Below are 21,333 nucleotides of genomic sequence, written 5' to 3'. Positions count from 1 at the left end.
CAAATGTGGAATTCTTAAATTCTAGAAGTAGAGTTTATATCTGTTTGTATTTATCACTCACATTTTAAATTGTGAAAAATTTTAAATGTGCATTACTTGGGACTTCCCTGGTGGCCCACGTAGTGGTTAAGAATCTGCCTGCCAGTGCAGGGGACATGGGTTCGAGCCCAGGAGTCCAGGAAGATCCCACATGCCACGGAGCAGTGAAGCCTGTGCACCACAACTACTGAGCCTGAGCGCTAGAGCCATGAGCCACAACTACTGAAGCCTGCGTGCCACAACTACTGAAGCCTGTGTGCTGCAACTACTGAAGCCCGCACGCCTAGAGCCCGTGCTCCACAGTAAGAGAAGCCACTGCAATGAGAAGCCCGCACACCGCAACCAAGAGTAGCCCCCGCTCACCACAACTAGAGAAAGCCTGTGTGCAGCAACGAAGACCCAACGCAACGAAAAATAAATAAATTAATTAATTCTTTTTTTTAATGTATATTACTTTAGGAAAGAAGTGTTTATCAGTATTTCAAATTTTGCTCGTTATTTCAATTATTAAAATCTTATAAAGTTGTATACTCTTATTAGGTTAAATTAAATTTAAATATGAGTTTAGGTATATAGTTTTAAAGCAAACTCCATTTTTGAAATTCAGAATTTAAAGGCAATTGAGTGATAAGTATATATGTTACTTTAAAAAGCATTATTATAACAGAGTTTATAAAGGAAAAATTTAATATGACTTAAAAGATCTCTCATGTTCACAACCCTAAAGCAGTAATTTTCATCTTTGCATCTTCCAAATATATACATGAGGTACTTAGTTACCATGATTAATAATTAAACACAGTTTATTTTTTTAAGCATTAAATAGGCCATCTTTAAATAGCAGACAGCTTCCTGAGAGTATCTTAAAATTGCAAAATGTTTAAAATTGCAAAAATTGGCTTTTATAGTTATATAAAGTGACGTTGTAGTTACACAGATTCAAACCTTTAATATTACTGGGTTACTTTAACTTTGTACCTGTTTTCTTATTTTCAGCACATAAATGCACATCATGCTTATGAATCTCAGATCTCATCCATGGCAAAAGCCATGTCTAGATTAGAAGAAGAGCTGAGACACCAAGAAGATGAGAAAGCAGCAGTATTAAATGATGTGTCGTCTCTTAGAGACCTTTGCATTAAGCTTGATTCAGGCAAAGATATTATGACCCAGCAATTGAATTCCAAAAACCTTGAATTTGAGAGGGTAAGAACTTAAAAGATAATATTATAGCGTATTGTTTTTTTATATATAAATTTATTTATTTTACTTATTTATTTTTGGCTGTATTGGGTCTTCATTGCTGCATGTGGGCTTTCTCTAGTTGTGGCGAGTGGGGGCTACTCTTCGTTGCGGTGCGCGGGCTTCTCATTGCAGTGGCTTCTCTTGTTGCAGAGCACGGGCTCTAGGCGCGTGGGCTTCAGTAGCTGTGGCACGTGGGCTTCAGTAGTTGTGGCTCACGGGCTCTAGAGCGCAGGCTTAGTAGTTGTGGCGCACGGGCTTAGTTGCTGTGAGGCATGTGGGATCTTCCAGGACCAGGGCTCGAACCTGTGTCCCCTACATTGGCAGGCAGATTCTTAACCATTGCGCCACCAGGAAGTCCCAGTAGCATATTGTTTTATTCAGCCCTACTCTAATTTGACTACTACATGTTTTGTCGAGGTTTCTTTGGCAAGCATGATGATAAAATTAGGTGCTGTTTTGAAGCAGATGGGTATTTAGGAGAATATGTCTTCTAATTATAGAATAGGAACATATCCCAATACATTCTTTCTCTGCTTAAAAGTAAGACTTATATGAAGAATTGAGCAGTTCATTCCTTTCTAAGTGGAATATTTTTCCTGATAAAAATCTTACTTAATTTTAAAAGTCGAGTTAACTGGAACGTGCCATTCCCAAACCGAAGCATTACTTTAAACAACCCAATGTGTTGGGTTAAACATGGGTGTTTCCAGTTTTCACTTATTTAGTAGTAACTTTATTTTCAGGTACTGAGAAGCTTCAAGACTGGTTTGACTATGTAAACAGAATATACATATTTAATAAACCAGAAGGGCCTCCTTACTGATAGGGTGGCCACATTTTAGGATTTTATGTTAATTACCCTCTCTTGACAAGATAACATGAAAGAAAACTATTTGAGGGTTGGGATAGGTCTTTGCTAAAAATAACAAAGATTATTTTGAAAATAAGATGTTTTTCCTATATGTGCAAAGTATTACAGAATCTTTAATCAGTACCCAGAATGAAGCAACTGATGTGTGTATAGCTCTGCAGATAATTTTTCAGAGTAAGTCTAAACTTATACTGAAGTAATCTTGCTTTGTTTTTCTTGTAGGTTGCAGTGGAATTAGAAAATGTAAAATCAGAATCAGAGCTGTTAAAAAAACAACTGTCAAGTGAGAGACATACGATTAAAAACCTTGAATCATTGTTGGCTACAAATAGAGATAAGGAATTTCATTCCCATTTAACCTCCCGCGAGAAGGATACAGAAATTCAGCTACTTAAAGAGAAGTTGACCCTTTCAGAAAGCAAATTGTAAGCATCATGAATCAACTTATGTGAGGAAAATAGCTTGTCACAAATAATTTTTAAATATGAATAATTTTATAGATTTGTAGCATAAAACAAATGATAGAAAAATAGTGGAGGAACCAAAGAAATTTTGTTTTCGAAGTGTTGGGGGACTGGGGGATGGGAGTGCAAAGCAAAGTATTTTGATTACATGGCCGCTGCTTTGGGAAACTCAGGGGGTTTAGCTCAGAAGAGACATCATGTTTGGGCGTGTAATTTGTATATGTTCTCCACAGAGGTGGTACCCGTGGAAGTGAATGAGTGGACTTTAGAAAAATACCTAAATTTGAGGAATGAAGAGAGAAGTCAGCGAAGGGGAGAGCATTTCAGAATGGGGAGAGTTGGCTGTGTTTCATGCTATGGATTAGGAAAAAGACTTTGAAAAGGCCATGAGGGCTTCCCTGGTGGCGCAGTGGTTGAGAGTCCACCTGCCAATGCAGGGGACACGGGTTCGTGCCCCGGTCCGGGAAGATCCCATATGCCGCTGAGCTGCTGGGCCCGTGAGCCGTGGCCGCTGAGCCTGCACGTCCGGACCCTGTGCGCCACACGGGAGAGGCCACAGCAGTGAGAGGCCCGCGTACCGAAAGGAAAAAAAAAAAAAAAAAAAGACCATGAAATTTGACCCTCGTAATATTGATTACCTTTTAGGAGATTGATAATGGAGAAGTTTGGGCATATTTTTGGAAGAAGGGAGGAAACACAGAGTAGATAGTATGAGTGGAATAATTAACTTTTAAAAGGAATTAGAAATATATCTCTTTCTGAGGTAGGAGTCAAGAAGGAGCCAATAAAGATACTTTACTTTTTGATGTTACAATTCATGTCTTCTCACATTTGTATCTCCAGCATTGCTGCAGTGCCTAGCACATACTAGAAGCTTAGTAAATGTTCGTTAAATAAATGTGATGAATGAAAAAGAAAACTTTGTGATAGAAGCTCCAGAAGTTTATGGAATTATTGTTGGAAAGTCTTCTCTTTTTTTCATCCTTATATGTCACCTCCATTTGTATTTATTAATAACAAAAACAGAAATCCATAGCACTTGATGCTATAAAACAGAATATTTATTTGATTTTCTAAATTTGTTTTTAAGAAATAGTCAAAGCCGGGAAAACACCATGCTTCGGGCTAAAATGGCACAATTACAAACAGATCTTGATGTTCTGAAAAGGCAGATTTCAACTGAAAGATATGAACGGTAAGAATATATTTTTAGCGTTGAACAGCGTTTTTATTTATTCCCTATTCTATTCCAAAAGGATTTAATATGGCTTACAAATAGCAAACTTTTCTTAGCATTAATATGTAAAATAAATTTTTTTGGTAATTCTTCCTAAAAAGGCAAAAAGTGTTGTAGAAGGTAATATCCCCACAGTAAAGTAGCAAGTATTGTATAAATGTTTGCTGTAGCATTCCTCAGGGCAAAATTAGGGTATTATTTCAAAGGATATAGTTATGGAGTCAGCAAGCTAGTAGGATTCTACAAGAGCCCAAAACATTATGATCTAATAGGAAATTCCAAATACAAATCATCATGAAAGCGGTGATGCTGATGATCTTAAGGGCACTTAACAAATATATGCCAGATACTATGTATGTATCTGATTAACCCTATTAACTATCTATTATTGTGCCTATATTGTTATTAAAAACTAAGGTCACGCAAATAGTAAATAGCAGAGCGAAGACTAAAATCCAAACAGGTTTGTCTAATTTTAAAGCCTGTGCTCTTAATCTTTTCAGTATATTCCCTACAGCTTAGGAATTTTCATAGTCACTTATATTTCAGTTCATTTGCTTTATTATGTTGAAAATTTTAATCTCCAAGTGTTACAAACAGGAATGAGACCTTGCTTTAACAGTTAAAATCCAAGTCTAATTTGTGAATCAATTTGTCAATTTACTTTTCTTCCATTATTCTTTCCTACTGTATTAATACCATAGGCATCAGCATTCCTAAGATTTCATTCTCAAATAGTGGTCAGATTGCTTATTTAGGTCAATATTTTGAGTTCTCTAATCTTATTCTTAACCATTTGCTTGTGCAATTTGGATTATAGATGGAATTTGCTAGGAAATCAATATTTGTGATTTCAAAGAGAAATGAAGCCTGAGGTTGCATCAGTGTCATGAAAGCAGTGTTGTTAATTTCTTGGAATTTAGAAGATTTATTTTCTGAATGTACTAAACTGTATATGTGTAATGATTTTCATTTATTAATGACACCTGAAATTCTCTTCAATTCAGGGGTCCTAAACCAAGCTCTCTGTTGCCTAGGGTTATAGACTCCCCTAATTCTTCTCCTTTTTCCTTGCCCCTGGTCCCCAAAGAAACCTTGACCCACATGACCATGTCTTTCCTTCTCTTTACCATGCAACTAGATCATGCATTTTTAAAGAGGCAATATTGTCACTGCAGGGAACAATATGGATTCTTGGGGAAGAGGGAATGGCAAAGAAACCTTAGGTACTACAGTGATTTATGGCCCTCGGAAGGGCCACAGTATATTAACAGTGTATCTATGTATTAAAATCTGATGTATTAAAATTGGACGGAGGGGGAATAATTTGGAGAGGGGCATCTAAAGAAGTTTTTGTAGGGGATTATAATGAAAAAAGTTTGTGAAGCACCCATCTAGGTAGAAATCCTAGGTACCGAAGAGCTCAAGTCAGAAAGTCTGGGCCAGGGACTGTGAGTAGCCCACAGTAGAGGTGGCAACACAGTCATCATGCTTTGTGGGGCAGACCCAGACATAACAGAAAGTAGATTATTTTACTTCTAATATTTGGGCGTTTTGAGACAGGAAGGAAGAGGACTAGATTTATGTGCAAGAAGAGGTGGGAAAGGTAGGGGCAGAGAGGGGAACCAACCAACTTTGAAAATCTATATTCAGAGGGGCTTTGAACAATCTCTTAAAGTACATATTCCTTTAATTGGCATCTTTTATCCTCAACTTAAAAATGATATAAAGACAGAATTTATTTATTTGTTTGCTTGTTTGTTTATGGCTGCGTTGGGTCTTCGTTGCTGCGTGGGCTTTCTCTAGTTGCGGTGGCAGGCAGGGGCTACTCTTCATTGAGGTGTGCAGGCTTCTCAATGCGGTGGCTTCTCTTGTTGCGGAGCACGGGCTCTAGGCGTGCGGGCTTCAGTAGTTGTGGCACGTGGGCTCAGTAGTTGTAGCTCACGGGCTCTAGAACGCCAACCCAGCAGTTGTGGCACACGGGCTTAGTTGCTCCACGGCATGTGGGATCGTCCTGGACCAGGGCTCAAACCTGTGTCCCCTGCATTGGCAGGCAGATTCTTAACCACTGTGCCACCCGGGAAGTCCCTTCAAAGGATTTAAATTTAGTAGAAATACTAATTAATCAATTGAGTAGAAATTACTTAACTAATAACAATAACAGGACCTTTTATTTGTTGACCACTTTTTGGTATAATCTCTTATTTTGTCTTTATTGACAGAGAACGAGCAATCCAAGAGATGCGTCGGCACGGTCTTCGCACACCACCCCTTAGTTCTACTCTGAAGTCTCCTTTACATTCTCCTGAACATATAAACTGATTATCAGAAAGGTATGTATGTAACACCAAGTACAAGCAAAACTTATCTCTGGTTATAAAAATTACAAGAGTTGTTTTCTGTGTGGGGGGAGAGGAGATTGCCTATAAAGGTGGTAGGGAACTTTCAGAGGTAATGTAATGTGCTGTGTCATGGTGGTGATGGTTACACGGCTGTATACAATTGTAAAACTTCGTTGAACTGAACGTTTACAGTCCATGTATTTTATTGTACATAAATTATACCTTAATTAAAAAAGAAGACATCTGGGGACTTCCCTGGTGGTCCAGTGGTAAAGAATCTGCCTTCCAATGTAGGGGACGTGGGTTTGATCCCTGATCGGGGAACTAAGATCCCACATGCCGTGGCGCAGCTAAGCCCATGCACCACAACTACTGAGCTTGCACGCCTCAGTGAGAGCCTGGGTGCCACAAACTACAGAGCCCACGTGCTCTGGAGCCCACACACCACAACTAGAGAGAGGAAACTCACGCACCACAACTAGAGAGATGCCCACGTGCCGCTACAACTAGAGAGAAAACCTGCACGCCACAACTAGAGAGAAGCCCATGTGCCACTACAACTAGAGAGAGAAAACCCACGCACCACAACTAGAGAGAAGCCCATGCACTGCAAGGAAGAGCCTGCACGCCGCAACGAAAGATCCCGCATGCCTCAATGAAGATCCCACATGCCACAACTAAGACCCGATGCAGATTTAAAAAAAGAGAGAGAAGACATCCACAACAAAAATTAAATGACAGTATATCACAGGGTAATATTTGATGAAGTGCCAAACTCAAGGTACAAGTAACAGATAGTGAAAGTATGGACAAAGACATAGAAAATATTATTTAATATTGAAAGCTAGATATTTTAAGATAAATTATTATATACATACAGAAAAGTGCTATATCATAGGATATACAGCTCAATGAATTTTTACAAACTGAACGCACCTATGCAACCTGCACCCGGATCAAGAAACAAAACATGACCTCTCTTGGGTGTCCTTCTGGTCATAAGCCTTACTCTAAAAGTAACTGTCTCGGTTATTAAAAGCATAGATTTCTTTTGTCTGTTTCTGGACATTTTATAAATGAAATCATATATTTCTGGCTTTTTTTCTCAATAGTACCTCTGTGACATTCATCCATACTGCTGTGTACTTGTAGTTGGTTCAGTCTTGTTGCTGTATAGTATTCCATTATGTGAACGTACCACAGTCCATTTACTCATTCTGTTTTTGATGGGCATTTGATAATTTCCAGTTTGGGCTATTACAGATAGAATTATGATGAACATTCTAGTGCCTTATGTTGGCAAACAGATGTGTGCATGAAAAAAAAAAAAAAAAAAAGACCATGAAATTTGACCCTCGTAATATTGATTACCTTTTAGGAGATTGATAATGGAGAAGTTTGGGCATATTTTTGGAAGAAGGGAGGAAACACAGAGTAGATAGTATGAGTGGAATAATTAACTTTTAAAAGGAATTAGAAATATATCTCTTTCTGAGGTAGGAGTCAAGAAGGAGCCAATAAAGATACTTTACTTTTTGATGTTACAATTCATGTCTTCTCACATTTGTATCTCCAGCATTGCTGCAGTGCCTAGCACATACTAGAAGCTTAGTAAATGTTCGTTAAATAAATGTGATGAATGAAAAAGAAAACTTTGTGATAGAAGCTCCAGAAGTTTATGGAATTATTGTTGGAAAGTCTTCTCTTTTTTTCATCCTTATATGTCACCTCCATTTGTATTTATTAATAACAAAAACAGAAATCCATAGCACTTGATGCTATAAAACAGAATATTTATTTGATTTTCTAAATTTGTTTTTAAGAAATAGTCAAAGCCGGGAAAACACCATGCTTCGGGCTAAAATGGCACAATTACAAACAGATCTTGATGTTCTGAAAAGGCAGATTTCAACTGAAAGATATGAACGGTAAGAATATATTTTTAGCGTTGAACAGCGTTTTTATTTATTCCCTATTCTATTCCAAAAGGATTTAATATGGCTTACAAATAGCAAACTTTTCTTAGCATTAATATGTAAAATAAATTTTTTTGGTAATTCTTCCTAAAAAGGCAAAAAGTGTTGTAGAAGGTAATATCCCCACAGTAAAGTAGCAAGTATTGTATAAATGTTTGCTGTAGCATTCCTCAGGGCAAAATTAGGGTATTATTTCAAAGGATATAGTTATGGAGTCAGCAAGCTAGTAGGATTCTACAAGAGCCCAAAACATTATGATCTAATAGGAAATTCCAAATACAAATCATCATGAAAGCGGTGATGCTGATGATCTTAAGGGCACTTAACAAATATATGCCAGATACTATGTATGTATCTGATTAACCCTATTAACTATCTATTATTGTGCCTATATTGTTATTAAAAACTAAGGTCACGCAAATAGTAAATAGCAGAGCGAAGACTAAAATCCAAACAGGTTTGTCTAATTTTAAAGCCTGTGCTCTTAATCTTTTCAGTATATTCCCTACAGCTTAGGAATTTTCATAGTCACTTATATTTCAGTTCATTTGCTTTATTATGTTGAAAATTTTAATCTCCAAGTGTTACAAACAGGAATGAGACCTTGCTTTAACAGTTAAAATCCAAGTCTAATTTGTGAATCAATTTGTCAATTTACTTTTCTTCCATTATTCTTTCCTACTGTATTAATACCATAGGCATCAGCATTCCTAAGATTTCATTCTCAAATAGTGGTCAGATTGCTTATTTAGGTCAATATTTTGAGTTCTCTAATCTTATTCTTAACCATTTGCTTGTGCAATTTGGATTATAGATGGAATTTGCTAGGAAATCAATATTTGTGATTTCAAAGAGAAATGAAGCCTGAGGTTGCATCAGTGTCATGAAAGCAGTGTTGTTAATTTCTTGGAATTTAGAAGATTTATTTTCTGAATGTACTAAACTGTATATGTGTAATGATTTTCATTTATTAATGACACCTGAAATTCTCTTCAATTCAGGGGTCCTAAACCAAGCTCTCTGTTGCCTAGGGTTATAGACTCCCCTAATTCTTCTCCTTTTTCCTTGCCCCTGGTCCCCAAAGAAACCTTGACCCACATGACCATGTCTTTCCTTCTCTTTACCATGCAACTAGATCATGCATTTTTAAAGAGGCAATATTGTCACTGCAGGGAACAATATGGATTCTTGGGGAAGAGGGAATGGCAAAGAAACCTTAGGTACTACAGTGATTTATGGCCCTCGGAAGGGCCACAGTATATTAACAGTGTATCTATGTATTAAAATCTGATGTATTAAAATTGGACGGAGGGGGAATAATTTGGAGAGGGGCATCTAAAGAAGTTTTTGTAGGGGATTATAATGAAAAAAGTTTGTGAAGCACCCATCTAGGTAGAAATCCTAGGTACCGAAGAGCTCAAGTCAGAAAGTCTGGGCCAGGGACTGTGAGTAGCCCACAGTAGAGGTGGCAACACAGTCATCATGCTTTGTGGGGCAGACCCAGACATAACAGAAAGTAGATTATTTTACTTCTAATATTTGGGCGTTTTGAGACAGGAAGGAAGAGGACTAGATTTATGTGCAAGAAGAGGTGGGAAAGGTAGGGGCAGAGAGGGGAACCAACCAACTTTGAAAATCTATATTCAGAGGGGCTTTGAACAATCTCTTAAAGTACATATTCCTTTAATTGGCATCTTTTATCCTCAACTTAAAAATGATATAAAGACAGAATTTATTTATTTGTTTGCTTGTTTGTTTATGGCTGCGTTGGGTCTTCGTTGCTGCGTGGGCTTTCTCTAGTTGCGGTGGCAGGCAGGGGCTACTCTTCATTGAGGTGTGCAGGCTTCTCAATGCGGTGGCTTCTCTTGTTGCGGAGCACGGGCTCTAGGCGTGCGGGCTTCAGTAGTTGTGGCACGTGGGCTCAGTAGTTGTAGCTCACGGGCTCTAGAACGCCAACCCAGCAGTTGTGGCACACGGGCTTAGTTGCTCCACGGCATGTGGGATCGTCCTGGACCAGGGCTCAAACCTGTGTCCCCTGCATTGGCAGGCAGATTCTTAACCACTGTGCCACCCGGGAAGTCCCTTCAAAGGATTTAAATTTAGTAGAAATACTAATTAATCAATTGAGTAGAAATTACTTAACTAATAACAATAACAGGACCTTTTATTTGTTGACCACTTTTTGGTATAATCTCTTATTTTGTCTTTATTGACAGAGAACGAGCAATCCAAGAGATGCGTCGGCACGGTCTTCGCACACCACCCCTTAGTTCTACTCTGAAGTCTCCTTTACATTCTCCTGAACATATAAACTGATTATCAGAAAGGTATGTATGTAACACCAAGTACAAGCAAAACTTATCTCTGGTTATAAAAATTACAAGAGTTGTTTTCTGTGTGGGGGGAGAGGAGATTGCCTATAAAGGTGGTAGGGAACTTTCAGAGGTAATGTAATGTGCTGTGTCATGGTGGTGATGGTTACACGGCTGTATACAATTGTAAAACTTCGTTGAACTGAACGTTTACAGTCCATGTATTTTATTGTACATAAATTATACCTTAATTAAAAAAGAAGACATCTGGGGACTTCCCTGGTGGTCCAGTGGTAAAGAATCTGCCTTCCAATGTAGGGGACGTGGGTTTGATCCCTGATCGGGGAACTAAGATCCCACATGCCGTGGCGCAGCTAAGCCCATGCACCACAACTACTGAGCTTGCACGCCTCAGTGAGAGCCTGGGTGCCACAAACTACAGAGCCCACGTGCTCTGGAGCCCACACACCACAACTAGAGAGAGGAAACTCACGCACCACAACTAGAGAGATGCCCACGTGCCGCTACAACTAGAGAGAAAACCTGCACGCCACAACTAGAGAGAAGCCCATGTGCCACTACAACTAGAGAGAGAAAACCCACGCACCACAACTAGAGAGAAGCCCATGCACTGCAAGGAAGAGCCTGCACGCCGCAACGAAAGATCCCGCATGCCTCAATGAAGATCCCACATGCCACAACTAAGACCCGATGCAGATTTAAAAAAAGAGAGAGAAGACATCCACAACAAAAATTAAATGACAGTATATCACAGGGTAATATTTGATGAAGTGCCAAACTCAAGGTACAAGTAACAGATAGTGAAAGTATGGACAAAGACATAGAAAATATTATTTAATATTGAAAGCTAGATATTTTAAGATAAATTATTATATACATACAGAAAAGTGCTATATCATAGGATATACAGCTCAATGAATTTTTACAAACTGAACGCACCTATGCAACCTGCACCCGGATCAAGAAACAAAACATGACCTCTCTTGGGTGTCCTTCTGGTCATAAGCCTTACTCTAAAAGTAACTGTCTCGGTTATTAAAAGCATAGATTTCTTTTGTCTGTTTCTGGACATTTTATAAATGAAATCATATATTTCTGGCTTTTTTTCTCAATAGTACCTCTGTGACATTCATCCATACTGCTGTGTACTTGTAGTTGGTTCAGTCTTGTTGCTGTATAGTATTCCATTATGTGAACGTACCACAGTCCATTTACTCATTCTGTTTTTGATGGGCATTTGATAATTTCCAGTTTGGGCTATTACAGATAGAATTATGATGAACATTCTAGTGCCTTATGTTGGCAAACAGATGTGTGCATTTCTTTTGGGTATACACTTAGGAGTGAGATTGTCAGGTCACTGGACGTGCATGTGTTTGAGCTTGAGTAGTTATGGTAAGGCAGTTTTCCAGAGTTATTGTAAAGAGCTAGGACACATTTGGCTGAGGAAGGGTCAAAGTGATGTGCTCATTCATTGGAGATGGGAGTGAATGGGAAAGAAGCATGTCAGACCCAGGGTTTGGAAAGTAGATGACTGAAAAATGCAGGCTTGTTGACAGAAATAGTAAAGTCAGTCCTTTTAAAAATTATTCATTTTTTGGCCTCTCTCAATAGAATTTTATAGGAGATAATTAAGCATTTCCTTGGTGACTTCAGAATCCTCATAAGAGTATTAGCTATGTTCTATTCTTTAATATACGGATGCCCCAGGGTTTATTGGTATTTGTAGGGCCTATGTTTAAATGATTCCTGATTGCTGTGCTTTTTGCTTTTGTGTTTGTTTATTTGATTAAAACATTTGATTTCCTCTTTCACTTTGAGGACCACTTCCTAGTGCTGGCAGCAGTCACTTTGTCCTCACAACTTCTAAGCTGCTGCATTAATGTGAATGTGATTAGATGGAGGTTCTGCTTCTCATTATAAAGCCTCTTGGCAGTTGTGACACAAGCATTTTTTTCATTGCTTGATTCACAGCTGCATTTTAGATCAAGGGTTGGTAAACTAGGCCCCTATGGGCCAAATCCACACCACTGCCTAATTTTGTAAATTAAGCTTTATTAAGCTTTATTAAACCGATTTGTTTACATATTATCTCAGACTGCTTTTCTGCAGTGGCAGAATTAGGTAGTTGTGACAGAGACCCTGTGGCCCACAAATCTGAAATATTTATTTACTAACTGGCTTTTCATGTCACATAGCCCCTGGAAAACTTATCTGTATACTCGTGAGATAATGTGAGTGAAAAAGCAAGTAATTCCTTAGTTTATGAAAAGAGGCTTGACTCCCAGGGATCCCCAAACTATACTTTAAGAACCACTGGGGGCTTTCCTGGTGGCGCAGTGGTTGAGAGTCCGCCTGCCGATGCAGTGGACACGGGTTCGTGCCCTGGTCCGGGAAGATCCCACATGCCGCGGAGCGGCTAGGCCCGTGAGCCATGGCCGCTGAGCCTGCGTATCCGGAGCCTGTGCTCCGCAACGGTAGAGACCAAAACAGTGAGAGGCCCGCATACCGCGGAAAAAAAAAAAAAAAAAAAAAAAAGAACCACTGATCTAGAACATAGTGCTTTCCAGCAATCTCTAAAGCTGTAATGAATTAGAAAACTTTTTAAAATTATGATAAAATATATATAACATGAACTTTGCCTACTTTTTTTTAAAGATTTTTTTGATGTGCACCATTTTTAAAGTCTTTATTGAATTTGTTACAATATTGCTTCAGTTTTATGTTTTGTTTTGTTTTTTTTCTGGTCAGGAGGCATGTGGGAACTTATTTCCCTGACCTGGGATCGAACCCACACCCCCTGCATTGGAAGGCAAAGTCTTAACCACTGGACCACCAGGGAAGTCCCTGAACTTTGCCTTCTTAACTATTTTGTAAAGTGTACAACTCAGTGGCATTAAATTCACAATGTTGTACAACCATCACCACTATTTCCAGAATTTTTTTATCACCCCAACAGAAACTCTGTATCTATTAAGCAATAACTCTCCAGTCCCCTGTCTTCACTTCCCTGCCCCTGATAACCTCTAATCTACTTTCTATCTCTATAAATTAGCCTACTCTAGATTTTCATATAAGTGAATTTATACAATATTTGTCTTTTTGCATCTAGCTTACTTCATTTAGAATAATGTCTTCAGGGTTCATCTGTGTTGTAGCATGTATCAGAACTTCATTCCTTTTCATCCCTGAATGATATTCCTTTGTGTTTATACCACATTTTGTTCTTTTGCTCATCAGTTGATGGACACCTGGGTTGTTTTCATCTCTTAGCTATTGTGAATAATGCTGCTGTGAACATAGGTGTACAAGTATCTGTTTTAGTCTGTTTTAATATCTTTTGGGAGTACCTAGAGTTGCTGGGTCATAAGGTAATTCTATGTTTAACTTTTTGAATACCTGCCAAACTTTTTCCACATAACTGTACCATTCTCACCAGCAGTCTAAGAGTTCCAGTTTTCCAAGTCCTTATCAATACTTGTTATTTTCCATTTTTTTTATTATAGCCATTCTAGTAGATGTAGATTAGAAAGTGTCTACAACCATTAACAGATTCCCAGAGTATCCTAATGATGTTGTTAATTGGTAGCACATTTCCATTCATATGTTCTAACATTGTCACCAAAACTAATTTTAAGGGATTTCCCCATAAGTACCCAGAAATGAATATGAAATATTCGTATCAAGTCGTATTTACAGTGTCTCTAATAGTTAACATATATAATCCAGTTTTGCTTTTACTGTTTTGAATATTGCATCTAAAAAATGCTCACTGAGAAAACATAAAATACAAAAGTATAAGGAAGATAACCAAAATCACTTCTTTTTATATTTTTTTTATTGGAGTAAAATATGCATAAGGTCAAATTTATCATTTTAACCGTTTTTAAGTGTACATTTCTCTGGCAGTTAGTACATTCACACTCTTGTGCAAAAATCATCTCCACCATCAATCTCCAGAACTTTTTCATCTTCCCCAGCTAAAACTCTGTAGCCATTAAACACTAACTCCCCATTCTCCCTTTCCCCCAACCTCTTGCAGTCACCATGACAATTTCTGTCTCTATGAATTTGACTGTTCTTTGTACCTTAAGTAAGTGGAATCATGCAGCATTTGTGTTTTTGTGACTGACTTATTTCACTTACTATAATGTTTTCAAGTTTTATCCATGAGGGAGGGAGTATGTGTCAGAATTCCCTTCCTTTTTGAGGCTGAATATTATTCCATTCTATATATATAGCACACTTTATCCATTCATCACTTGGGTTGCTTCCATCTTTTGGCTATTGTGAAAATGCTGCTGTGAACATGGATGTACAAATCAAAATCACTTTTAATCCTACAACCCAGAGAAAATAGCAATTAGCCATTTGGTACACTCCCTTCTTTTTTTTTAAAAAAAAAAAAGTTTTGTTTGTTTGGTTTTTTTTAACTTTATTTATTTATTTATTTTGGCCATGACGTGCGACATGCGGAATCTTTGCAGGATCTTAGTTCCCCAACAAGGGGTCAAATCCGTGACCCCTACATTGGGAGGGGAGCATGGAATCTTAACCACTGGACCACCAGAGAAGCCTCTACTCCTTTCTTATGTTTAATTTGTAATAAATATACACACAAGCATAGACATACATGTATAATTCTAATAGAAATCATACTCAAAATAGTTTTTATCAGTTTTTTTGTTTTGTTCTGTCCTGTGGGGTTTTCCCCTTAATATAGTTGCATGCATTTATTCTTATCATTAAAAGCATTTTCAAAAATGCCATTTTAAAATAGTGATTTAACAGTTGATCACATGGATATTCCATGAATTATTTAATCATTCTCCTCTTATGGAACATATATCGATCGTTTGTTTCCAGCTTTTTTTTTCTTATAAACAACGTTTTACATCAGTATTTGACAACCTGTCTGATAATTTCTTCTTAAGTATGTCTTCCTCGATATAGAAAAAAATAATTACTTTCTCAGTGTTTCCATTGTGTGATTTTTTTATATTTTAATGTCTGTGTTTTTTAATTGGGAGGGTGGTTAGATGGCACATAAGGTCAAAATACTTGGAAAAATATTTGACTATCCCTAACATGCTATTTTAAGACTCAGACAACATAATTTACAGTACTTGTTTGTAATTTTATGAAACCTATACATCATAGTATCCCTTCTTTTGAGCGATTTTTCTCAATTAACATTCTATGTTACCCCATTCTTTTCACTGTGTATCATTCTTTCAGTACTCATATACTTTGAAGTGCTTTTGTATAATAGTTTAAAGGGAATATCTTTTTGAAATATAGAACAATACTTCTTGACTATTAACTATAATTTGTGGGCAAAGGTTTTATTAGAGATTATAATTTCAGTTAAAACATTACTGAATTGCAGTTTTTCGTGAAAGTACTGAGTAATTTTATCATTTTTTTCTTAATCCACCTTTCCCCTCCCCCCCTTTTCAGAATGATGGCTTTATGAGTTGGCTATATGGATTTTTTTGAAGGACAAACAGTAATGAAATATTTGAAGCACTTGTTCCTGAAAATTATGAACATTGACACAAATTCTACCTCTGTCAACTTTTATTTAAATCAGTGAATATTTATGTAAAAATTTGGTTTAAAAGAGCTATATCCATGTGTATATTTTCATATATATGACAGAACAGAATATGTATGGATAGTGCTAATGTTATATCTGTATTTTTATTATTCCTGACTTAAATTACTTCTCAAAGTGTGTTTATACTGTGAATTAATATGATGTATTATTCACATTATGCTTTAATAATCTTTTTCTTAATGAGCCATGATATATGTATATAAATATCCTAGTTTCCATGCCTGTGTTTATAACCCATGTCTTTAATACATTCACAAGGGATGATCAACTTTGATGCTATGCTGTCATGTTTAACTTTTTTCTTCTAAATGTAAAATTAATTATGCACCAATATGCTGTCTATCATTGAGGGGACTATATTCAGGTCTATTCTTATACTAGCAAAGGTCTTGATAAAATAATGGTTACCATATATAATTTGTTATTGCCAACTAGAAGAACTGTGATAGAAAAGATACATTCGTATATTATATACAATATTATACTACTTTGGCTACCACATGGACTCTTCACATAATATAAACGCTATCAAAATTAAACTGAAAGCTGTATTTAGAATTTTGTAAAGCGATAGAACAGAAATTTGGGATATTTTTCAGTAAATAAAATTTCTCACTGTACTAATCTAAAATTTTGAATACAAAAGTATCAATATATAGGATAAATACAGTAAAACATTTTGTTAAAATTCCATTATGCATTCAATAATATCCAGTTTTTTGCTTCTAAACCTGTGTGTTGTTATTTATCAGTCTTCCAGAATAGTATGTAAACAGTGACCTGTTGTGGCATATTAGATAGAAAACAGCTTTTTACAGTGAATTTTCAAAGTTGTAACTTTAAAGGATTTAGATATATACAGATATTAATAAAAGAACAAAAGTACAAAATAGATTGTCATACAAAAACTAATCGTGTTTAAACCATACATTTGAAGAAAATCCTGTTCTTAATAGATTTCATTATGATCGAAAAAGAAGAACTTAAAAACTAGCATTGGAAAATGGAAGACCAATTATTTATGATACATTTTATTTCCTCCTGTGGTTTAATAAAGTAGAGTTTGTGTGTGAGTGTTTGTGTGTACCTGGGGGTGGGCAGCGCTCTTTTTCCTTATATGTTCTCATTATGCCCTTTGCAGTAATTGTGTATTTGGTGTGATGTGGCTTACTTTTTCACCATCTATGTAATTTTATGTATTCTGTCTCCTGTGTGTGAATTCATGTATTACAGCAAAATACAATAGAAATGGGACTATTTACAATGTCATATGGAGAATCTTTTAATAAATATATGTAAATAAAATTTAAAAATTTGTCCCCACCTTTTCCCCAAAGCAACAGCAAGGCATATCTTGTTAGATATTTTATTTTTAATGTTTCTGTAATTAAAAAATGTATAGTTTGCCATAATTGTGATTTTCATAACCATGATACAATTTTTTAAAGTAGTTTTATCTTGAAATACTGAATGTCCTGACCTTTTATAGATGTTTTTAATTTGTTTCAAATAATTTTAAATTATGGAGCTTGACATAGATTTTCCAATAAACTTTCCAGTCAATTTATTTTCTCTTTCTTACAAATAATTTTGTATAATGGTAGCAATATTCTTAATTCTAAAGTTAAGTATAATTTATTCAAATCAAATTTTATCATGGTGGGATATGGAGAAGTCTCTGAACTCAGATTCCAGGCACTTTTTTTTTTTTTTTAACATCTTTATTGGAGTGTAATTGCTTTACAATGTTGTGTTAGTTTCTGCTGAATAACAAAGTGAATCAGCTAAATGTGTACATATATTCCCATATCCCCTCCCTCTTCATCTCCCTCCCACCCTCCCTATCCCACCCTTCTGGGTGGTCACAAACCACGGAGCTGATCTCCCGGTGCTATGCGGCTGCTTCCCACTAGCTATCTGTTTTACATTTGGTAGTATATATATGTCAGTGCCACTCTCTCACTTCATCCCAGCTTACCCTTCCCCCTTCCCGTGTCCTCAAGTCCGTTCTCTACATCTGCGTCTCTATTCCTGTCCTGCCCCTAGGTTCGTCAGAACCATTTCTTTTTTTCAGATTCCATATATATGTGTTAGCATAACGGTATTTGTTTTTCTCTTTCTGACTTACTTCACTCTGTATGACAGACTCTAGATCCACCTCACTACAAATAACTCAATTTCGTTTCTTTTTATGGCTGAGTAATATTCCATTGTATATGTGTGCCACGTCTTCTTTATCCATTTGTCTGTCAGTGGACATTTAGGTTGCTTCCATGTCCTGGCTATTGTAAATAGAGCTGTGTAAATGAACAGTGTGGTACATGACTCCTTTTGAATTATGGTTTTCTCAGGGTATATGCTGAGTAGTGGGATTGTTGGGTCGTATGGTAGTTCTATTTTTAGTTTTTTAAGGAACCTCCATACTGTTCTCCATAGTGGCTGTATCAATTTACATTCCCACCAACAGTGCAAGAGGATTCCCTTTTCTCCACACCCTCTCCAGCGTTTATTGTTTGTAGATTTTTTGATGATGGCCAACTGGCACAAAAACAGAAATACAGATCAATGGAACAAGATAGGAAGCCCCAGAGATAAACCCACGCACGTATGGTCACCTTATCTTTGATAAAGGAGGCAAGAATATACAATGGAGAAAAGACAGCCTCTTCAATAAGTGGTGCTGGGAAAACTGGACAGCTACATGTAAAAGAATGAAATTAGAACATTCCCTGACACCATACACAAAAATAAACTCAAAATGGATTAAAGACCCAAATGAAGGCCAGACACTAGAAAACTCTTAGAGGAAATCATAGGCAGAACACTCTATGAGACAAATCACAGCAAGATCCTGTTTGACCCATCTCCTAGAGAAATGGAAATAAAAACAAAAAGAAACAAATGGGACCTAATGAAACTTAAAAGCTTTTGCACAGCAAAGGAAACCATAAACAAGACGAAAAGACAACCCTCAGGATGGGAGAAAATATTTGCAAACGAAGCAACTGACAAAAGATTAATCTCTAAAATTTACAAGCAGTTCGTGCAGCTCAATATCAGGAAAACAAATAACCCAATCCAAAAATGGGCAGAAGACCTAAATGGACATTTCTCCAAAGAAGATAATACAGATTGCCAACAAACACATGAAAGGTTGCTCAACATCACTAATCGTTAGAGAAATGCAAGTGAAGACTACAATGTGGTATCACCTCACACCAGTCAGAATGGCCATCATCAAAAAATACCTCCCATTTTAAAACCCTCTCGAACCATACCATTCCATTTTTCATACTCGTTGTAGCAAAAGTTCCTTGAAAGGAGTTATCCATACTCACTTCATGCCACCTTTCCTTCTTGAACTATTCTAATCACCTAATCACAATCTATTCCCATTACTCCAGTCAAACCATTCTTATCAAGGCACCAACAATCCCCATGTGTTCTTTATTTCCACTGTTACCTTTTTCATACCTAATATTTCCACTTAGTGCTTTTTCATTATGTTTGATACTGCTCCTATTTTTCTTTGAGGAAGGATTAGGTACAGATATAGCTTTAAAATAGTGCATTTGAAGATAAGATTGAGGACTTCTTCCAGAAGGCATCAGAAAAAGAGATCGAAAATGTAAAAGAAAGGATGAGCATCATAGAGGATATGTGTAGGAGTGCCAACATCCAGGTAATAATGAGCCTTAGAAATGAGAAATATTAGAAAGGAGTGTAGAAAATAGTTTAAGAAATAATGGAGATAAATGTCCCCAAATTAAGCATACTTTAATAAAGTCTGAGGTCTTTATTAAAAGGGCTCAGAGAAAGCCAAGTAGGAGAGAAGGAAAAACCCACAATTAGACACAATATTGAAGACGGGAGAGAAATTATAAAAGCTTCAGAGAGAAAACAGTTCACCTAAAAAGGAACAGGGGTCAGATTTACATCTGTTATGGACTGAATGTGTCTCCCAAAATTACTATGTGGAAACCCTGTTTTCTAATGTGATGATATTAGGAGGTGGGGCCTTTGGGAGGTAATTAGGTCATGAGGGTGGAGCCCTCATGAATGGGATTAGTACCCTTGTGAAAGGAATCCCAGAAAGCTCTTGCGCTCTCTGCTGTATGAGGGTACAATAATAAGTCAGCGGTCTATAACCCAGAAAAGGGCTCTCACCAGAACCTGACCACGCTGGCACCCTTATCTCGGACTTCTAGCCTCCAAAACCATGAGAAATAAATTTTTATTGTTTACCAATCTATGGTAAATTATTATAGCAGTTCCAGCAGACTGAGACAACATCAACCTTCTCGATAATTACACTGGAAACGAGCAACATAGTATTTTTAGAATATTGAAAGAAATGAATTTTGAACCTATTTTATAACTATGCTGTCATTCAAATCTGAAGGTGTAATAAAAATGTTCTTAGGCATACAAAGTCTCAGAATGTTTGTCAAGTGAAGATCAACATTGAAAAAACTTGAAGGAAGTAATCAATTAGAGCAGTAGGTATAGAAGATGCTGAAAGAGATGTGATAATTAAAGATAATCAGATAGCTTGGTAAAGCATATTAATAAGAGGATGGACAAAAAAAGAAAATATATCTATAAAAATTAAGACCAAAAATTTTAGAATCTGGATAATACCAACATGCTAGATAGTGGGGAGGAGGACAGAAAGAGAAGAAAGGCACATGAGAAGAGGTAATATACCTGTCAGGAGAACATACAAATCTCGATATTTCAGAAATCAACAAGGAGGGGTAACACAAACAGGTGTCTTAAGAGCAACTATCAAAGTGATATAACAGTAAACACATAGAACTTTATTCTTACCAGGCACTTTCTCAAGAGTTTTACATATATTAATTCCCACAACAACCATATTCTCCTTTATTCTCATTTTACAGATGAGAGCACAGGCAAGACTTGCCCATGACCACTTAACTAATAATGATGAAGTCATTTTGGGATGCTTTCAAAAGTAATTTAATATTTAAACCAGCAGAAGAACACTTGACCTCTGCAGTGGAAAGCAGGAAAAGAGGAAAAAAATCAAAACAAAAAAACGAAATTGAAGTACAGTAGATGGAAAATATGAAACAAAATGGCAGAAATAAATCCTTATGCAAGAGTAACCACAATAAATTGTAAGTTGATGGATAAAATCCATCAGTAAAAAGAAAGAATCAGGGGCTTCCCTGGTGATGCA

The 21,333-nt window shown here is 36.8% G+C and overlaps 1 protein-coding gene across 1 annotated transcript in view; it reads left to right on the top strand.

Annotated features, from left to right (window-relative positions):
- CEP135 (centrosomal protein 135) overlaps positions 1-6,178 on the top strand; it is a 68,401-nt gene extending 62,223 nt beyond the window's left edge. The window contains exons 21-24 of the mRNA XM_007450260.1: positions 1,036-1,245; positions 2,378-2,580; positions 3,710-3,814; positions 6,079-6,178. Coding sequence (XP_007450322.1) covers positions 1,036-1,245; positions 2,378-2,580; positions 3,710-3,814; positions 6,079-6,178 — 618 coding nt within the window. The remainder of the gene's footprint in view (positions 1-1,035; positions 1,246-2,377; positions 2,581-3,709; positions 3,815-6,078) is intronic.
- Positions 6,179-21,333: the final 15,155 nt, after the last annotated feature.

Source organism: Lipotes vexillifer, unplaced genomic scaffold, assembly GCF_000442215.2.
Source record: "Lipotes vexillifer unplaced genomic scaffold, Lipotes_vexillifer_v1.1 scaffold1288, whole genome shotgun sequence".
NCBI lineage: Eukaryota > Metazoa > Chordata > Mammalia > Artiodactyla > Lipotidae > Lipotes > Lipotes vexillifer.
This window is presented reverse-complemented; position numbering and strand designations above follow the sequence as displayed.